This window comes from Elgaria multicarinata, chromosome 2 (genome assembly GCF_023053635.1).
Source record: "Elgaria multicarinata webbii isolate HBS135686 ecotype San Diego chromosome 2, rElgMul1.1.pri, whole genome shotgun sequence".
Lineage (NCBI taxonomy): Eukaryota > Metazoa > Chordata > Lepidosauria > Squamata > Anguidae > Elgaria > Elgaria multicarinata.
This window is the reverse complement of record NC_086172.1, coordinates 17,188,810-17,209,728: the sequence shown is the minus strand read 5'-3', so window position 1 is coordinate 17,209,728 and position 20,919 is coordinate 17,188,810. Positions and strand designations below refer to the sequence as shown.

Genomic DNA, 20,919 nt, shown 5'->3' with positions numbered 1-20,919 from the left:
TATATAAATAAATATTATTATTATTAATATTAATATTATTATTAATAAAAATAATATCCTGCCTTTTGCCCAATATTGGGCCTCAAGGTGGCCTTACAAAATTTAAAACATAAAACCTATGAAAAGAAATATACAAAAATTTAAACTATATTAAATATATTACAATATTAAAACATTAAACATTTAAAATACATGACAATGTTAAAAGACCTTAGCAGAGACGGAGGCCCAGATTATTTGCCAAAGGCCTGCCGGAGCAAAGACATTTTTGCCTGCTTCTGAAAGCCCATCAAGGAGGGAGCCAGTCTAGCTTCCCCGGGAAGAGAGTTCCAGAGCACTGGAGCAGCCGCCAAGAAGGCCCTGTCCCATGTTCCCACCAAGCGCGCCTGTGAAGATGGTGGGACTGAAAGAAGGGCTTCCCCAGAAAATCTCAAAAGTACGGGCAGGCTCATAAGGGAGAATATGGTCTTTCAAATAACCTGGACCCGAGCCATATAGAGCTTTATAGGTCATAACCAGCACTTTGAATTGTGCCCGGAAACAGACTGGAAGCCAGTGGAGCTGTTTTAACAGCGGAGTTGTATGCTCCTTGTAACCAGCCCCAGTCAACAATCTGGCTGCAGCTCTTTGAACCAAGAGATGAAGACCCAGACAACTCGTAAACCACAAAGCCAAGCACAGACCATCAGACTAGTGGATATGAAATTCCCATATTTGCTGCCCACTTTGGGACTGTCTAGCACATGATGGAACACAAATGGATGGTGGGCTGCGTTTGGTTGATAATTTCATGAACCATCTTCATCATAGTCGCACATCGTTTCTAAGGGCATGACTCAAAAATAGGCATAATTAAATTAAAAGTTTAAACATTCTCCTCCAGGCTGAGGCAATGGACTTGTATGGTGTTCAGTTTGGTTAACCGTTGCTTCTTGTCGCTCAAGATTTGGTGACTTTTCTTCCTGCTTACAAGCTACTCCTCTGATTGGGGGTCAGTTGGATGGTCAACCTTAACTATCCCCACAACCAAACATAATAAAAATAGGATATGGTTCTTTATTCCTTGGCCCCTCTGATCACCCAAAGATGCTGTCCTTGTTGCAACCCTCCCGCTTTTTATTTTGTCTATTTTCAAGTGACCCACACCATTTTCCCTTCTCATCTCTTATTACATTTGTTTAATAAGTATCTTCTTTCAGGTTAGACCTGTGGTTTTAGTATGAGTGTCTGGAGATTCCTAGTCAGGCTTCTCTCTCCACCTGCCTAGTCGCTTAGGCCTATTTACCTGTGCTTACCTACTTGTGCTGATGGGGAAGTCAGGGGATAGCAGGTTGCCTGCCCATGGTGATGGGAAGCCACACCCGAGGCAGACATCTAACTTGTAGCTGGGTGGTGGTAGTTCCCTGTACCCAGGATTGAAGGGGAAAGAGGGTAATGGCAGCATCCTACTAACCCAGAAGTGTGTTGTGGCATGGCGAAACATTACAATCCCTTTCCTGAGAATTCTTTCCATCCTCTCAACATTCTTACCACGATCAACTGCTGCCTCATTTGAAATCTAACCGCATTACTAATGAAGTTGGAAGAAGTACATAACAAAATAATTATAAGCCTCTCTTTGTTTTGTCAGGCATTTGACATACTAATTTCTGTGCCTGACTGCATCCTTTGAAGATCCTGAACCTACTTGAATGTGGCACTCCATACTTGTTTTCAAGATGATAGACACATCCACATGCGAAGCTGCGTTACACTGAGTCAGACACCTGTTCCACCTAACCCAGTATTGTTGTCACTGACTGTGTAATCTGTACAGCACCATGTACATTGATGGTGCTAAATAAATAAATAAATAAATAAATAATAATAATAATAATGACTGGCAGTGGTTCTCCAGGCTTTCAGGCAGGAGACTTTCCTTAGCCCTACCTGGAGGTGCCTGGGATGAAACCTGGGGCCTTCTGCCTCCAATGCATGTGTGCTATCACACTGAAGTATGGCCCCTCCCAGGCAAGTTCATATGTCATAGGCCCTCTTTTCCCATTCTGTGCCTTCCATCCTGCTGTTCCTATGATAATTGACTCTCCTGCTATTCGTTTTTTTAATCTTTCCTTCATCATAATTAAGTACCGGTTCTTCCACAGAGGCTTTTCTAAACCACCACATTGCCCTCAAAGTCTGCTAGCCACATTTTCTCTTTACTATCCTGTATTCCTCATTATGCCCCATCCTTTCTTTTCTCCGGTGTCTGGTCCATCTTAGGATAATCACCTACTATCAAATAGCAGTAGTTTACTCCAGCAGCAGTCACTTTAGTAGTAAAAGTGCTTCACTTCTGTACTGACCACACCATGGTGAGTAAATTTAATAGTGTATAAACAGTGCAGAAGTTAAATGATTTCTTGCTGACCTTACTGCTGGAGTATACCACTGCCGTTTGAAAGTGTAAATGAAAACGCAGACTGGAAGGCCCCTGGATAAGGACCCCAGCATTTCTGTCTACAGTACCCAGTACAGCTGGATGCTAAACAAACTTTAAACAGTACTAAAAAAAGTTTAGTATTTCTTCTTTCTACATATATTCAGCAGCTGAAAATCACAGAGAGTTTACAGCTTGGTTAAAGCAAGTCTTTCTAATTAACATTCCCCTTCCTTCCTAATGGTGCTAATGGGAGCATCAGATAACAGAGACCAATAGTCACAGCTTTCATGTAGCAGCCTGTTTCGACATGCAGATCACATCAGCTGTCCAAATTGGGCAGTGAACATCAGTGGAGAGTGATGATCATGTCTCATAAAGTTATGATACAATAATGCCAAATGAATCAAACCCAATAATGCTAAATGAATCAACTAATACCTTTCCAGATGGGGAAGGGGGGAAGCCCACAGGGGAGGGAAAGGGCAGATGAAAGGTAAGGAAAGGTTCTGGGATCCCTTTTCTCACATCTCATTCCCACCCTGCTTCACCACTTGCAATTATCTATCTAGAAACAGCTTTTTCTCTTTCAATAAAAAGGGGGAATAAATGGGAGACTATTACAAACTTCTGCATATCCTCAAAGCACATAGCCCATGGCAGGAGCTTCAGAGACTGAGAAGAGGGTGTGTTCTGCTTTTTGGTCCAACCACAAGTTGAGCAGAAAAAGGGTAAGGGAGATTCCACACATCCACTAGCAACTGCTTGCACTACCTTAGGGGAGCTCAACGCACACTTTGGCTGAGTTCGGACAACACAATAGTCAATGGTGGTTTAATAATCAACCCCATGGTTGTTTATCGAGGGAGCGGTGTGGATTAAGGCCAGCGGCAAGTTGACTATTAGTCAATGGTGTGTTTGACTGATGCATCACCTGCCCTCTCTCCCCCAGTCCTCCCAATGGTATCCCTTCAGCCATTGCAAGTTCTGCTGGCTGGACTAGAGCAGCAGCTGCCACTTTGGTCACCCTTGCCAACCAACTGTGTGCAACGAAATACTCAACGGTGCCCGACACATAACACAATAACCAACAGTTGTTCAAATAATAAACTCTGCACAGTGTTGATGATTTGCATTGGTTATTTCAGCCGAATAACCCACCGTGGTGTGAAAAAGTCCCAGCAGATGACACAATAACCAACTGTTGACTATTTAACCCACCGTTGACTATTTAACCCAGCGCTGGTTATCGTGTCCTCTGAACCCAGTCTTTGAGAACCATAGATCATATTTGTAGCATAATGTCTATCAATACATTTTTTTTAAAAAAAAACCTAACATGCACACTAACCTAACTTGTTCCGATTTGACAGCAGAGTGGCCGTGCAGTGAAGTACATGTGGCAAGGCAGCTTGGACCAGTTCCCAGCGAGAAATGCTCTGGATGGCTTCAGAAAGGGCCGGTGAAAGACCATGAAGCTTGTTCTCGACCAACACTCTTTCAAATGACTAAAATGGAAAGGGGGGGGGCAGGAAATGAGCTTAGTACCTGCTCTTAAAAGTCTTAGTATATTCTGTTTTTGTGCACATTTCTGTTTTACAGGAGATATAGTTAATTAATGATAAACATATAATAAGTAATTTCCACTAAATACAACTCTACATTGCAAGTCTGATCAATACATTTTCCACTGGTGTTTTCTGCATCAAAGAGTGGTCAGCATGCACTTGTCTTTAAAAATTCATGTACATGTATCTAGGAACCCTACTTATTTATTTATTTGGACCATAGCTTTCTCAGACACACATGCACTGGTATTTAACACTTTCAATCCTATATCTACCTGCCTGGGAGTAAGCCCTATTGAACTCGATAGCATTTACTTCTGAGTGCTTTGCCTCCTGCTTCTCTCCCACAACAAGGACACGCAGCTTCCTCTGTCTTCATACAGGGAAGAAAGAGGAAGCAAGTAGCGACCACATGGCCCATTCAGTGGGCAATTTTATAGCACAGTTTCTTCTGCGCACAGCAGGAAATGACGCTAATTATCGTCAGAGCCAAGAAGAAACAGATTTTCTGGGTCTTATTTTGTAGCGTTGTCAGAAGAAAGCGGGAGACGCGCAGGAAGATTGATGCATCATCAAAATGACCCATGAAGTTCCATGAGTGACCAGACGTGAGCGTGCAATAAAACACTTGTCTGAAGACGCTCATTGTCTTAAAGGTATTTTCATGAAGGAAGAAACCACAAATTAATGGATAAGATTTCCATGGTGCTGCTGTCATGATGAACCCACAAAGCCATCTGGTGTTGTGTATGTTAATTTCCCCCCTGCTTTTTCTTTTCTTCCTTTTTTCCTTCCTTTAATTTTTCTTCTGTCCCACATTTCTGGTCCTTTTATTGTTTCTTTTGTTGTCTCCACACCACAAAAGTATGAGTGTGAGTGTTTTGGGAGTTGAATACATAGAAGTTCCCAACAAGATCCAATGACTGTGTTTTAATGATCGCAGCGGGAAAGTAGCCATCGTAGCTGCTCCTCCTGCACATGCCAGCCCCAGCCCCCATATGCACTATTCCCCACGCTGCAACATGGGTTAGCATGACATCTGAACCTGGCATATAGCATAGGGGGAGCATTATACCCACCCCACAATTCATGATGTGCTGTCAAGGTTGTAGGTTGGGTACGAAGCCTGCCCTGCCACTCTGTGTGCTGAGTTCAGATGACACATCAACCAACTCTACAGTGTGGGGAAATGCAAATGGCACTCATGTGTGGAGGCAGTGGGGAGCAGCCATGATTGGTTCTTCTCTTGCTGCAATCCTCTGAACACCCCCAATGTCCTTAACAGAGAAGAACTTAAACAGAAGGCTAGAAGTGCATCTTCAATGGGAGGTATTGGATGAAAAGACATTGACGTGAAATGGCTTCAAACAACAAAATCTTATGCCAGAATGAACATGCTGGTGTTAAGGTGCCACAAGACTCTTCGTTAATTTTGTTTATTGATTGCCATGTTTTCATTAAAACCAGAACAATCTAACTAAAAATGATGGTCATAAAACAATATACATGTTTTAAAATGTCTTAAGAGCCTCATGTGGCGCAGAGTGGTAAGCGGCAGTTCCTGCAGCCGAAACTCTCCCCACGGCCTGAGTTCGATCCCAGCGGAAGCTGGTTGTCAGGCAGCCGGCTCAGGTCGACTCAGCCTTCCATCCTCCCGAGGTCGGTAAAATGAGTACCCAGCTAGCTGGGGGAAAGGGAAACACGACTGGGGAAGGCAAGGGCAAACCACCCCGCTACAAAGTCTGCCAAGAAAACGTCAGCGAAAGCAGGCGTCCCTCTAGGAGTCAGTAATGACTCAAGTGCTTGCATGAGAGGTTCCTTTCCTTTCTTTTTTTCCTAAAGTGTCTTATCATTTTAAAACTGCAATACATTCTTCCTCAATATGTATTAATTTACACATGGTGTCCTTCTTTTATGGTTGTTATAAAATCATATAAGGCTGCCAGGCAACGTCATATATCTAGGCTGCGATTCATTTGGACTTGGCTCAGAGGGCATGGTTTATAGCTGAGGCTAATCATCTTTAAAGGGAAACGTTGCAAAGAAAATAATGCTTTTTGAGTTAGACATTTCTCTATAGATCTCTTTCCACATGCATGTTCATCATTTGGTGAGCATCATGTGATAGCTTGCTTGTCTGAATTGGCCTTCACAGATGCAATGTAACAGATAGCATATCTACAAAATGTGAGAGACATTTTCATATGTAATGGTTTTGCCCAGTATGGGCAAAGATTATTACAATAATTACTAATATGAGTGGGTGCATGCGCACTCCAAGATAACCCTCATTGGATGTTTTACTGACTCATTACATGGTACATTTAAAGCTTTAATTGAAGATCACGAACATTTTGGTTGCTAGGAATTGGGAGGAAAAACTCAAAACCTCCTTCAGTTACAGAATGGCATTATGGTGGTGAGGAAGGCATTGTGGGATAGCATAAATGGCTACATTAAATGAGTTAGTAACTATTAAGGAGAAGTTGGTTGCAATCTTTTTTTTCTTTTTTTCTTTTAGGAATAAGGCATAAACAAAGATATAATTGAAAAGAGCATGTTATGTGTTTTAAATTAGGCTATGGTTTAATATGAAGTGGAGGGAAAAAAGCTACTTGCATTACCTCATTATGTTCATCAGAAGTAGGCAACTTGGTGCCCTCTAGATATTTTGGATCATTGGCAAGGCTACCTGGGGCTTATGGTAGATGTAGTCCAAAACATCTGGAGGACACCAGGTTGCCTACTCTGGGGGGATGTCTGTACGCAGGGAAAGCCCCACAGTGGCTGTGGATTTGTGCTGCGTCAGTTATATGATGCAGATGTGGCTTCGCACCTACCCCGAGGGTTGCCAGCAAAGCTGCATGTTGAAAAGGTCGGGAACTTACCCCAACTTTTTCAATGGGAGCAAAGTCAGACCAATCCAGGGCCAATCTGGGGTACATCCCTGGTGGAAGGCGACCAGCAATTGTCACCTTCCACCGGGACCCAGATGGCCACCAGAAACCCCACACTTCCTCCTCGGAGTCAGGGTTACCTGATGCCACCCTGGGAGAGGAAAACCATGGGGTTTTGGAGGGAGGCAGTGCCAGCCCAGTGCTGTGAAGACAGCTCCTGGGTTTCCTTTTTAAATATGTGCTTCTACTGTGTTTTTATTGTTTTTATTCTATTTTATTTTGTCCACCACTCCGAAATTCTGGTACATAAATACTGTAAATAAATAAATAATACAGAAGTGGGCAACTTGTGGTTCTCCGGGTATTTTGGCCTAGAACTCCCATCAGCCGTAGCCAGCATAGGTATTGTAGCATATGGGAATTGTAGGCAAAAACATTTGGTGGGCCATAAGTTGGCCCTGCCATAGAGCAATTACAAAATATACATCTATGTATGAACAAGATACCTTGTTTCAAAGAGGTTGTACAGAATTCTTGGACAATAGTGAATAGAAAACAATACACTGAGAGATGGTTAAGAAATGCACAGGACATTTTAAAAATTAGAGCTATATATTGTCATAATAATATGTCTTTTAAATAACGTCTTTAAAGAATGTGAATACCACGTTTTGGGGTCAACAAAATGCTCTGATATTATACTGTTTGCATGCAGCTTACGGGTATACCTCTGGTGTCTCACCTCACACTGACTATGGATACGAGCTAGCCAAAATTAAAAGTGGTTGACCCACGTATTCCTGGTGAACAGAATTAAACATGTGCTTAGGACTCCTATTGATATCAGTGGAAGTGAATTTAACTTTGGGGGAGATTGTGTTATCTATTTTCATTCATCAATATGACAGCAACCCTTAACTCTATTCCCTTTGAAAGGGTCATTAAGTGCAGGGTGACCAATTCGCTGGTTTTCCTTGGAAATCTCTGGGTTTTCGAGCACTTGGGGGGAGCTCTGGGGGGAATTTTGAAATCTTAGGAAAATTTCTGGGGGGAGCAGGCTGCATGTTTTTCGGGCCTTGGAAATGTACACAGTTTGCCTATACCATTAGCATGGCTGGGACAATAACTGTGCATGCAAAGCTATCCTTCCAGCCATGCTAATGAGTGGCCGATTTGTGCAGTTTCCATAGGCTCGTAAGGCCTGCCCGGCTGGGCCCCCACCCACACCAATTGAGGATGAAAAGGTTTCTTAATGCTTGCATACTAGGTTACCAGCTTGTTCTACTAGATTTTTCTGCACTTGTCAGCTGCTTCATTTGTTCAGTGGTAGCAGTATGCTGAATCAGTGAGTATGGATATGAGAAAGGTGTTGGGAGAAAGGTGTTAAATGTTGGGAAAGGTGAGACTATGGTTATCCAGTGAAGGATTTGCAGTCAGAAAAGATATTTGACAGAAGGGAAGAATGTGGCCCTTTCTACACCTAAGGATTATCTCAGGCAAATGGAGGGATCGTCCCTGCCTGCCTGCTCCCAGGATCCCCTGTGTGTCATTTGAATACACAGGGATGATCCCGGGGGGAAAAGGCAGGTGTAGAAACAGCCTGTATCACACAGATATAGCAAAAGCTTCAAAGTACAGCAAAAGCTACAAAAGTAGCAGTGAGTGAAGTTAATTTCAGATATATTGAATGTCTCACTTGTTTTTTATTTCAGTGCTTTTAACATTAAGACGTTGTGTAGAACAGATCTGTCTTAATTGTGTACTGTAAAATCACACATGCGACCAAGTCTATGTTTGGGTGGGCACGCCCCCTTGGGGCTAGACACCCTCCTTGGGGGCTGGAAATGTTGGTGGGCACCCCCCCCCCCTTTTGGGCCAGCTATGTTGTCCTCCTTTTTGGTTTCCAAAATATGGTCACCCTAATTCAGCCTGAAAAAAGAGATGCTTGTTAAAAGCAGAGAGGCTCTAGGAAACAGTTCCACACCTTTCTACAAACATTAATCAACACCCTTTTTATTGGGATGAACATACAACTACAATGTGGACAACTAAGAGTTGGCGGTGTTAGTGGGCTGATGTCTTTATACCTGAGGCATCACATTGGCATGTGACTAGCAGAGAAATCCTGAACAGAAATGTATTATTTACTAACCAATCTTTTGCCATAGGCCCAGAAACCTTACATAGTTATTGAGGTAATTATTTTCTTCCCCGAAGGGTCAAGAACAGAATTTGTGATATCACCCACTGCAATAAATAACTCTAACCTTCTGGCAATTTACTCATTCACAAGTTGTTTAGCCAATCTGAATGTGTTAAATGAGATATATAAGACTGAGCAAATATGACCTAGAGGGAGTTTCAAATGCCATCCTTTTCCATTCTCAAAACTCATCATTTAGCGCCCTCTCTCTTTTCGCACCCACCCTCTGGTAAATAGTGCAACAAATCAGGAATGTGATTAGGGGGGAAAGCTAAATGTGACCTTATCAGGAGCTGGGAAGGAAATAGCTGTCCCTGGATTTTCTCTGCTTATCATTTTAAAACAATTGTCTTTTTTGCTCACATATTAAGGGCTTCTTAATACATAGGGGGCTGGATTTAATGGCTTTGGGGGCTTTACTAACTGTGTGAGTATAGAAATTAGAATCTATCTACATATACAGCAGAGTCATATGGTCCAGATTTTCTTGAAATGCACTGCATTAAACTGTAGCTGGCATTCACATATTTGGAGGCTTTCTCATGGGGTGGCGAAGGGACACTTTCCTATACACAGAAAAGTAGCATTTTGCACTGAAGACTAGAAATGTTCACCCCATCATGTTACTTCCCTATCCGCTGAGATATCCCCCCCCCCCCGTAATTGGGGCACCATTAAAATGTGTGATTCTCTGATCTGCAGGAGGAAATGTTATAAAAAGAACTGTAGTGAGTTGGCTGCACATCTAGATTGGTTCCAGTATAGAGACGTGTGCATGGAAACATCAAACAATTAACATTTCAATTTTTCCAGTAAAATCATTCAGTAAAACAGAATCCTGGAGTGAGTTATAGACACTCCCATTGGGAGGCATCTCTGGCCCAGGGTTCTATAGTTAATCCACCCCTAATATTATTACAATTTTCTAGAAGATTACAGACTAACAATCATTCCCTCCGCAAAGGAAAATAATTATTTAGTTCTGTGAAGCAGGGGTGGAGAGCTCTGGTAAGGGCTACAGATTTCTAACATAATTATTAGCATGTTACCACATTACAAATGCCCTGAATCTGTGAGGGCAAGCCATGCCAATTTAAATGGTATAACACAAATATAAATATATATTATAGCTAGAGACGCACAGAAAGTTCCCCAAGGCCACTTATTGAATCCATAGTCCTGGTTTGCACCAGCAGCGCCATTTAATGGCAACTGTGAGGACACACGCTGTGCAAGCCTTTCCTAACCTACAACTGCTCCATTCGCTGGTTGCATCCAAACCCAGACATGGTTTAAACAACCCCAAACCCACAAACAATCCCATTGACTGGTAGTTGATTTGCACCAACCATCAAACCGCATAAATGCTTTAATCTGTACTCTCAAAGAAACACAAAGGTAGATTGTAAGCCTATGCGGCAGGGTCTTGCTATTTACTGTTTTACTCTGTACAGCACCATGTACATTGATGGTGCTATATAAATAATAATAATAATAATAATAATAATAATAATAGCTGTGTTGATTGTAAGAAAAAATCCAAAATTAGTGTGATATTAGTGTAATATGATATTAGTTTAATATTCTTATTAGAACAATCAAAAGATCATCAAAATTGTGTAAGCTTGCAAAAATGTAGATCTTGAAAGCATGCACAATTTGTATGATCTTTTAGTTGATCTAATAAATGTACGACACTTTTGGAATTTATCTGTAGTGCATTTTTAAGCTATGAAGTTGATGATTTGTGTGAGCATTAAACAACATTATTGTAGAATCTTGGGCAATGCTCGCTTTATTCAGGTGTTATAGTTAGCTTTGTCTCCAGTGTCATGCATATCAAGCAGCCCCTTCCTAATTACATCAGGTTCCAGTTGCATGGAATCCCTCACATGCACAACTCAGAGTGAATGTCTCCTCGATGTACACAGTGTTGAAGTGGTGTTGCTCTGCTCTTTCGCTTACTAATACATATAACACCTGAACTGGGCTATTCTTTGATATGTGATATTGCTATATGTGGATAGTTAGTAGGTACTGAATACACTTATATAATAAGACGACATCTTGCGGATATAGCTACTGACCCAGAATATGCATTGATCATATTAATACCATTGGTAGCAGAGAGAGCACTGCTCCCACTTCACACGCACATTTATTGGACGTCATAAAGGGGCTGATCTCCAGGGAATGGGCTGAGCAGAGATTAACCCCTTTATATCATTCAGTAAATGTGCATGTGGGTGGGAGCAGTGCCCCCTCCCCACCTACATGAATTCGTTTTAAAATGTGAGGGGGAACCCCAGTGACAACACGTCAAGGTCAAAAGAAATAAAGCACACATGAGAGTTACATGTGAAAAGGAGGACAGGGCTCCTCTATCTTTAACAGTTGCATAGAAAAGGCAATTTCAGCCGGCGTCATTTGTATATAGGGGGAACCTGGTGAAATTCCCTCTTCATCACAACAGTTAAAGCTGCAGGGGCCCTGCCCTCTTTTAAATCGATCCTCCCAGAGTGCCGGACACAGAATAACGGGCTCAAGTTAAAGGAAGCCAGATTCCGGCTGGACATCAGGAAGAAATGCAGGTTGCTTACCTGTAACTGTAGTTCTTCGAGTGGTCATCTATGCATTCACACATATGGGCTTTGCGCCTGCGCAGAGACCAGACCGGAATCTCCAATAGCTTAGGGAAACGTTTTTGGGCGGGAACCCCTCCCCCGCGCTACCGCGCATGACCACGGGGTTCCCGCCCTTCCCTCAGTTTACAGGAGTCCGCATTGTGCCCCCATAAACATGAGTGTAATTCAATAAATAAGATAAAATATAATCCCTAGTCAATAATGTCATTATTAAATATCACACCACCAAGAGGGGATGGTGGGTGGGTTGTGTGAATGCATAGATGACCACTCGAAGAACTACAGTTACAGGTAAGCAACCTGCATTTCTTCATCGTGGTCTCTATGCATCACACATATGGGCGAGTAACAAGCTCACATACCTTTGGAGGTGGGTTGGTGTACTATTTCAACACTTCCGAGAGCACCGCCCTTCCAAACGAACAGTCATGTCTGGATCGAGTGTCCAAGCTATAATGCTTGACAAATGTAGAAGGGGTGGACCAAGTTGCAGCCTTACAAACGTCCTGAAGTGGAACACCCCTGCTGAAGGCCACCGACGTCGACATCGCTCTGGTTGAATGAGCTGTCACAGGTCGATGTATCTCTAGTTTAGAGATAGAGTAGGCAAGTTCAATTGTCTCTACTATCCAGCGTGACAATCGCTGGCATGACACCGGGAGTCCCTTATAAGGCTCACCATAACATACAAACAATTGTTTGGATTTTCTAAATCCTTCAGTCCTAGCTCTATAAAAAGAGAGAGCTCTTCTAACGTCCAACATGTGGAGAGCAGTGTCTGCAGGCGTTGTGGGGTTTGGAAAAAAGGCTGGCAAAATAATGTCCTGAGCCAGGTGAAAAGGCGTCACAACCTTTGGTAAAAAAGATGGGTCTGTACGCAACACAACCTTGTCATTGTGAAAAATTGTATAAGGAGCATCTATCCTTAGAGCTTTAAGCTCACCTGCACGCCTTGCTGAAGTTATGGCCACCAAGAACACAGTCTTGAGAGTTAAAAGTCTTAAGTTCGTTGTAGCCATAGGCTCGAAGGGTTTTCTTGTCAATGCATGGAGCACAACCGACAAGCTCCACGATGGTACGATATTTCTAGAGACTGGTATAGTGTTTCTCAAACCCCTTAAAAATTCCTTGGATGTAGGATGGGAGAAGGGGGAGAACCCTTCTACACCCTCATGAAAGGCAGTGATGGCAGCTAAATGAACCCTGATGGACGAAAGTCCTAAGCCTCCTTTGAACAGTGAGAGTAGGTATTCTAGAATCACAGAGACGGGACAAGTCTCAGCGATGTGATTCATTTGCAGTGCAAACTTAGAAAACCTCTGCCATTTAGCAGCATACGATTTCCTTGTCGAAGGTTTCCTCGACGCAGTCAAAATACTGTGTACCGTCAATTGTTCGATACCGGAGGTTATGGTACTATTCTCCATGCCGTCATCTTGAGAGTCGAGAGGTCTGGGTGTCGAACTCTGCCTTGGTGTCGAGACAGAAGGTTCGGTATCGATGGTAGCTCGATGTAGTCCCTTCTCGACAGTCGAAGAACATGGGGGAACCATGGTTGTCGAGGCCACCACGGCGCGATCAGAATACAGTTTGTGCCGTCTGTTCTTATCTTGGCCACGACTTTTGTTAGGAGTGGGAAAGGTGGGAAGATGTATAATAGTCCCCCCTTCCAAGTTCTTGCGAAAGCGTCTCCTAGCGAGTTCCTTCCGCTTCCTGCTCTGCTGCAGAAGTTGGTACAGACTGCGTTTTCTGCAGTGGCAAAGACATCGACGGCCGGATCGCCCCAATACCGAAAGAGGTTGTTTCTTACTTCGGTATCGAGCTCCCATTCGTGGTTGACATGGAAGGACCTGCTTAGGGAGTCCGCTACGATGTTCTCCTTCCCCGCTACGTGGATCGCAGTCAGGTAAGTCTGTCTCTTTATGCACCAGTTCCAAATCCTGAGTGCAGAACGGGTTAAGGGGTATGATCTCGTTCCCCCTTGCCTGTTTATGTAGCAGACAACAGTGGTATTGTCTGTTGCAATCAGAACGTCCTTGCCCTCGATGATCTGGGCAAACGCTTTCAAAGCATTTTCCACAGCCAAGAGTTCCAGATGATTGATATGATCCCCTTTCTGCCGAGGGGACCATCGACCTTGGACGGTAAGCGAATTGCAGTGAGCTCCCCATCCATCGAGAGAAGCATCTGTCGTGATGGTAAGCGATGGTGCTCCTTGCTGAAACGGAATCCCTTCCAGGAGGTTTTCCATCGAAAGCCACCATTTCAACGACGCCCGAACCTGACTCGGTATTGAAAGGTAAGTCCTGCGAGCGTTGCGTCGAAGATCGAAGGTCTTCAGGAACCACCCTTGAAGAATCCTCATTCGCAGTCTGGCGAATCTGATGACAGCGGTAGTCGCCGCCATCAAACCCAGCAACCGTTGGATTGTCCATGCCGAAGGTCTTGCTTGGGTTTCGACATCGAGAATTAGATCCCGAAGTGTCCTTGCCCTCGCTAACGGGAGGTAAGCTCTTCCATCTCGAGACGACAGAGTCACTCCTATGAAGTCTATCGTCCGCTGAGGAGTCAGTATAGATTTTTCCTGGTTGACCCACAGACCAAGGGATTCTAAAAGTTCTAAAGTCGTGGCTATATTCTCCTGGAGCGTGTGACTGTCCTCCGCTACCAGGAGCCAGTCGTCTATGTATGGATAAACATGTATTTCCTTTTTTCGCAGGTGGGCACACACAACAGCCATCACCTTCGTGAAGACCCTCGGCGCCGTCGCAAGGCCGAAAGGGAGGACGTTGAATTGGAACTGTTCGACGCCGATGGCGAACCGTAGGTAAGTTCGATGCGATTCCCTGATGGAGATGTGGAAATACGCATCCTTCAGGTCTACTACCGCGAACCAGACCCCTGTATGCAACAGTTGGAGGATTGAAGTAACTGTTGTCATACGAAACTTCTTTGGAGTGATGTATCTGTTCAGTTGTCTTAAGTCCATAATCGGACGAAGACCTCCATCTTTCTTCGGGACCGTGAAGTAACGGGAGAAAAATCCCTGGTTGAGTTCCTCCGCAGGTACGGGAGAGATGGCTCCCTTCGATAACAAGGTCTGTACCTCGAGCAGCAGAGGAGGGGATGGTGCTGTTATCTTCACTCCCGAAGAAAAAGGAAGGGCATCGAATTCGATGGCGTATCCCGTCTTGATGATAGTGAGCACCCAGGAGTCGGATGTTATGGACTCCCATTGATGGTACTTGGGTGCTAGACGGTTGGTAAATGGTAGTAGGCCTGGGACGGAGAAGTCAAAGCCGCTGTCTTTTAGAGAAATCAGGCTGGTGTCTGCTTTGCTGGTATCGGGCCTGATACGGCCTCTTTCTTTGAAGTTGTTGCTGCTTTGCAGGTTGTTTGTCGTATTGAGGGCGCTGCTGCATCTGTTGGTACGGTTGTCTAGTCCAGCGCCTTTGTTTAAATTGCGGTTGTGGTTGCGAGAAGCCCATCTTCTTGGCTGTTGTGCGAGCCTTATATATTGAATCTAAGGACTCGTCAGTTTTATTGTTAAATAGTCCTTCTCCATCAAATGGAAGACTTTCAATCCTAGTTTTTGTTTCGTTTGTCAGGTTGGCTGATCTTAACCAAGCATGACGACGTAGGGCTATGGAGCCCATCATTGATTTTGAATGTGAATCCGTCTGGTGTTTTGCTGAATTCAATTGGAGACGAGCTATTGATGTAGCTTCGGTCTGGAAAATCTTTGCCAACTCCTTTTTCTCCTCGGGTAGATGGTCACAGAGGGAGTTTAACTTGTCTAATAAGAATATCTGGTATCTGGCCATCGTAGCCTCATACGCTGCAGTTCTTATCCCTAGAGAAGAAGACGCATAAACCCTTCTGCCTAAATAGTCCAATTTTCTGCCCTCTCTATCAGTAGGGGCTGAATGTACTCTTTGGGATCTTCCTTGGGCAGATTCAACAACGATTGAATTAGGTTTAGGGTGTTGGAATAGAAAGTCTGCATCAGATTCTTTAATTTTGTACATCGACTCAAGTCTTTTAGACGTTGGTTGAGTTGCACAAGGAGTTTTCCACGAGGATTGTGCTGTCCTCCGCAAGGTAGGAGGGAACGGGATAGCGATAGTAGAAGTAGCTTCCGTTTGCATAACATCATATATTGGGTCATCATCGACCTCTGTCGGTTGGTCGACATCGAGACCCAACGTTCGTGCCATCCGCCTTACATGGTCGGTAAAGTTTCCCATGTCCTCCGATGTGGAAACGGGCTCTTGTGTGTTTACAACGTCATCGGGGGAAGGCATAGATGGGGCTACCGACACCACAGAGTCTGAATCAGATCTATAGTCCTCATCAGGAGAGTCTTGTGGTTGCAGTGTTTGACGCACTGGCTGCAAGGTCTGGCTTTGGTGAGGTGAAGAGACCTGTGTTGTCAGCCTCGGTATAGAACGCTGTTCAGCAGGGTCGACTCTGCTGTGCTGACTGCGAGGAGTGTGAGATTGAAGAGCAGGAGGGATTTGAATGACCCTTGCATTTGGAGGAGGATGAGCATAATGATCGTAATGCCTCCGTTCTGCTGGGTAAAATTCTTGGGGACGATAGTATTCCCAGTCATAAGAATAGTCTCTTTGAAAACCGGAGTACTGCGAAATGCGGTCAAAGTCAGGTCTAGGAGAATGCAATTGTCGATAAGAGGTAGACACAGCGAGACCAGTTGGTTCTTGTGGAGCAGTAGCGCACGGTACCGAAGGGTACGGTGCGGAGATAGCCGATGTGGAGTCACGAATCTCGCCCTCCGACATCGAACTCCTTGCAGTTGGTAACGGAGTCGGCATCGACGATTGCGTCGGTATCGAGGTCGCCGCTGGCAAACTAGGCTTAGCGGGCACCGTGGGTACGGTATCGACCCTAGGAGAGGAACGTTTATCAGCGTCCTTCCTCTTTTTCTTCTTCTTTTTTAAGTGTTCTGCCGACTTAGGGGTCCGGGCTTTCTTTGAAATCTTTCTTGCCGCAGACACCGCTAGAGATCGGCCTGGCGTCAGGGGTATGGCCCTGTTATCCGCCCTCATCTCCTCATCGATAACAATCGATTGAACTTCAGGGCTATGGGTCTCTTCCATTGCCCTTGAGGAGGATTTTTCCTTACGCTTTTGAGGCGTAGGCTCAGTAGCTCGTAGAGCTTTTTCCCAAAGTATAGACCGAAGTCTATCCGCTCTGTTCTTCCGCGTTTGTTTGGTGAACGCCATACAATGATGGCACTGCTGAACCTTGTGTCCCTCACCCAGGCAAAGCACACAGAGCGAGTGACCGTCCTTTGGTGGCAATTTAGAGCCACATTTTACGCACTTACGAAATGGGGCCCTAACGGCCATGCGCCTGAGGCGCCAACGCGATCGAAGGATCGCTAGAAAAAGAAAAGGAAACAGAAGAATAACTGGTTTTTTTTTTTTTTTTTTTTTAGGCAAAGTAGGAAAAGAGAATTGAAGAAGGATACGTGGAAAGAAGAATACGAGGAAAATTTAGTGGTAAGTATTAGGTTTAAAGATAACTGGAGAGAATACGGTTTCTAGGTCTGTGCACAATGCGGACGACGAAGAACTGAGGGAAGGGCGGGAACCCCGTGGTCATGCGCGGTAGCGCGGGGGAGGGGTTCCCGCCCAAAAACGTTTCCCTAAGCTATTGGAGATTCCGGTCTGGTCTCTGCGCAGGCGCAAAGCCCATATGTGTGATGCATAGAGACCACGATGAAGAACTTCCTGACTGTTAGAGCAGTACGGCAATGGAACCAGTTACCTAGGGAGGTTGTGGGCTCTCCCACACTAGAGGCCTTCAAGAGGCAGCTGGACAACCATCTGTCAGGGATGCTTTAGGGTGGATTTCTGCATTGAGCAGGGGGTTGGACTCGATGGCCTTGTAGGCCCCTTCCAACTCTGCTATTCTATGATTCTATGGTCACAGTATAGCTGCAGTATAGCTCCTGCAGCTTTAACCGTTGTGATGAAGTGGGAATAAACAGGAGGTGCTGCCTGCATACAAATGACACCTGCTGAAATCCCCTTTTCTATGCAACTGTTAAAGATACAGGAGCCCTGTCCTCCTTTTCATATGGTCACCCTAGAGCTGAGGAGAAGCTAAGTGCTACCCATTCATTTATTTAATTCAATTAAGGCATCATTTAATGGTTAAACGAGCAGCTAAAGCCAAGCAAGGGCACAGCAAAGCAAACATAATCCTTTAAAAATGTACATTTCAGAAGCTAAATTCCAGGAGAGAAAATCCTGCAGCAACTGTAAGTCCTTGCAGGCAGTCTCTGCTAGAGCCCAAGTGGCTGCAGAAAACCTCAACCAGATATTTAGATTCAAGTTTTGAAAAGAGCTAAAAAGCTCTTACATTGACTAGGGCCACAGTGCAGGCCTAGCTAGGGGGTATGTCTGCTCACAAACAAAAAGTGTAGGCTTAGTTTTCAGTTCCGGCTCAGTCTAGGCTGTTTGTTGGTCTTTAAGACTAGAATGTGCACATTGAGCCAGGCTCACAGTGTCTCAGCTTCTTGCATTCCCACAGGAACTCAAAACTATCTCTTCTCCTTAATCTCCTACCGATTGTCCACTTCCCTGATAAAATAAATACACCTCAATTTCTAAGGGGCTGAACTAGTTTTCCATTTACTGCAGGCTAGTGCTGCCTAGTATTGAGCCACACACCCCTTATTTTATAAACAAGACCTCCTGATATAGTTGGCTGCAGCAGCAGTTGGGGGAAGCTAGCAGGGCCGATAAAAGTAGGACTGGCTGCAAGGAGGAGCCGGTGACAAAGCACCAAGGTAAAAAAAAAAAGTGAAGCACCTACACAAGTTTAGCAACACATTGAGGAGGTTGGGAGAGTTCACTGCTCTGTGCTTTCTGGTAGGAGAGAACTTGGTTTTTCCTGTAAACCAACCCAAGAACATCAATTAAAACACCAACCGTGAAGGCAGAAAGCAAGCAGGGTGTGTGAGCTATACATATTGCACTGAGTGCCACATGCATGACCATATTCCTGTGGGGGGTGGGGAAGTCATGGGTGTGTGCAATGAGTTCCTGGCTCTCAGGGAACATGTTCAGGAAGATGAGTGTGTAATCAACCAAATCCCCGTAAGAAGACACACACATAACCTGAAATTCCACATGTACGTAGTGGGCCCTGACATAAGGGAATTATGGAGAAGAGTCAGGCAGTGCAGTCTGGGAAACACGGTGGTCCCTGTGGCGTTACACCCCACAAGTCAGTTCCCTAAAGTATGTCTAGGATTTGTAAGTCTATCGTGTTTAGAATGTTGCCCTGAGTGGGCGGAGATTCACTATTTTAGGGGGGGGGAGGATATATATAAGGGAATGACTGAGGTGATGGGGGGGTCTTTTTTAAGTTCTTTGGTAGGTGGGACAATTAGAGGATCAGGGTAAAGAGGGTTGTCTTTTGAGTGTAGTGTGCAGATAGTCAGTTGGTGTATATTAACCAATCCAGATAATAAAGTTCAAGAGTGAAGGTGTGAGAGAAAGGAAAGCATGTATGAGAAGAGAGAAAGGATTGGATGAGAGGTTTTAACAAGGGTCTGAAAAGTTTTATTATGAAACAGAGTTGGTGAACATTGAAATAAATTTTGATTCAGTTTGTTTTACTACCACAAAAATCCCACATGTCTCCTTGGCATTTATCATCTGCAGTTATATACATATAACACCCATTCTGACATTAATTCACCATCAGCACATATAATTCACAGCACATTATTTTATTCCTGAAATTATTCCTGTTTAACCCTTTTCTCCACAGAGTTTGTAGAAAGGTGGTGTTTGTCCTTCACCTCATGCTCATAAAGTGGTGGCGCTTAGCTTGAGCAGGGAGCGTCCGTGGACAGGCCTGCTGTAAAGAGCCTGTGTCGTGGCACAGTCCCTCCCCTTGGAATTTATTTTTATTGACGTTTATTTCATTTAAAATATTTATGAACCAAATCACAGGATGGCATACCAAATACTTTAAACTAAATATTAAAATAAAATGCAAAACTACAATCAAAACAAAAGCCTACCAAGGTAGGTATTAAAACCAGCAAATGCCTGAGTAAACAAAAGCAGTTTTAACAGGTGCAGAAACTCCATGAAGGTTGGTGCCTTTTGCACTGCAGTGGGGAGAGAATTCCGAAGGCTGGGTGCCACAACAGAAAAAGCCCTTCCTCTGGCTGCCATCAGATGTACATGCGTAAGTAATGGAAAAACCACGAGACCCTGATCTATAGATCTTAATGAACAGGAATGTTAGCAACTTGTACCTTGCTGTAGCCAACTGGTGATGCTCTCCGTATGAGGCAACTGCCTCACTGATTCCTCAGGAAATGTTCTCCATTCATGTCTACATGCAGATAGTGGGCAGAAATGGCTGGAGATGTGTTTTAGTAATGTGAGAACAGCAAGATAACACTCTTATGAACATGTCTGACAAAGCATCTTAGAGAGGGCCATGTCAGATGCCTGTCTGTGTTCTCCCAATAGGAAGATGTGTTTTTGCTTAGCTTAAGAAGTTAATTATAGGAAATTAAGAAGATCATTATGGGAATAAGCACAAGCTTTGTGTGAGAGAGTCTTAGCTCCTCTTTATGTTCTGTAAAATTCCATGCATATTGATGTTATAATTAACTCAATATTTATTTCCATTATTTTCATATTTAAGGCCACCAACCAATTAAATAATCTCTCACCAATATCTGCCTTTTAAAGCAATCTATTCAATAATAAATGCAATTCAAATATCACCAAAATCTCAATATAAGTGCCCTTTTGAAATACTGAAGGAATGTGAGATAACTCACAATTTAATGAACTAAACCTATCACTCTTGTCAGAAGTAAACTCTATATTTCCTTCTTTTTATAACTTTGTTATAGTAACACAACTGAATCAAAATAACATCAAAAACAAGCATGTACCTTTTAAAAAGTATTTATATAATAGGCCCACCTGTTAAAATTGGTCCTCACCAAAACTAAAGCTTTAGCTGATGAATCTGTTGATTAAACAGATTCTATGGTTGCACCTTGATTACACTGTTACCAGTATTGACTTATTATTATGGCTGGTTCCATTCTGGACACTGGCTTCTCTCACCAAGGAAGTACAGCTTTAAAAATGACCTCCCAAACCAGCAAAATATAGCC

General features: G+C 43.8%; 1 protein-coding gene across 1 annotated transcript in view; it reads right to left on the bottom strand.

The window, feature by feature from the left end:
- UNC80 (unc-80 homolog, NALCN channel complex subunit) overlaps positions 1-20,919 on the bottom strand; it is a 186,252-nt gene that overhangs the window by 155,281 nt on the left and 10,052 nt on the right. Inside the window, exon 3 of the mRNA XM_063116088.1 lies at positions 3,771-3,927. Coding sequence (XP_062972158.1) covers positions 3,771-3,927 — 157 coding nt within the window. The remainder of the gene's footprint in view (positions 1-3,770; positions 3,928-20,919) is intronic.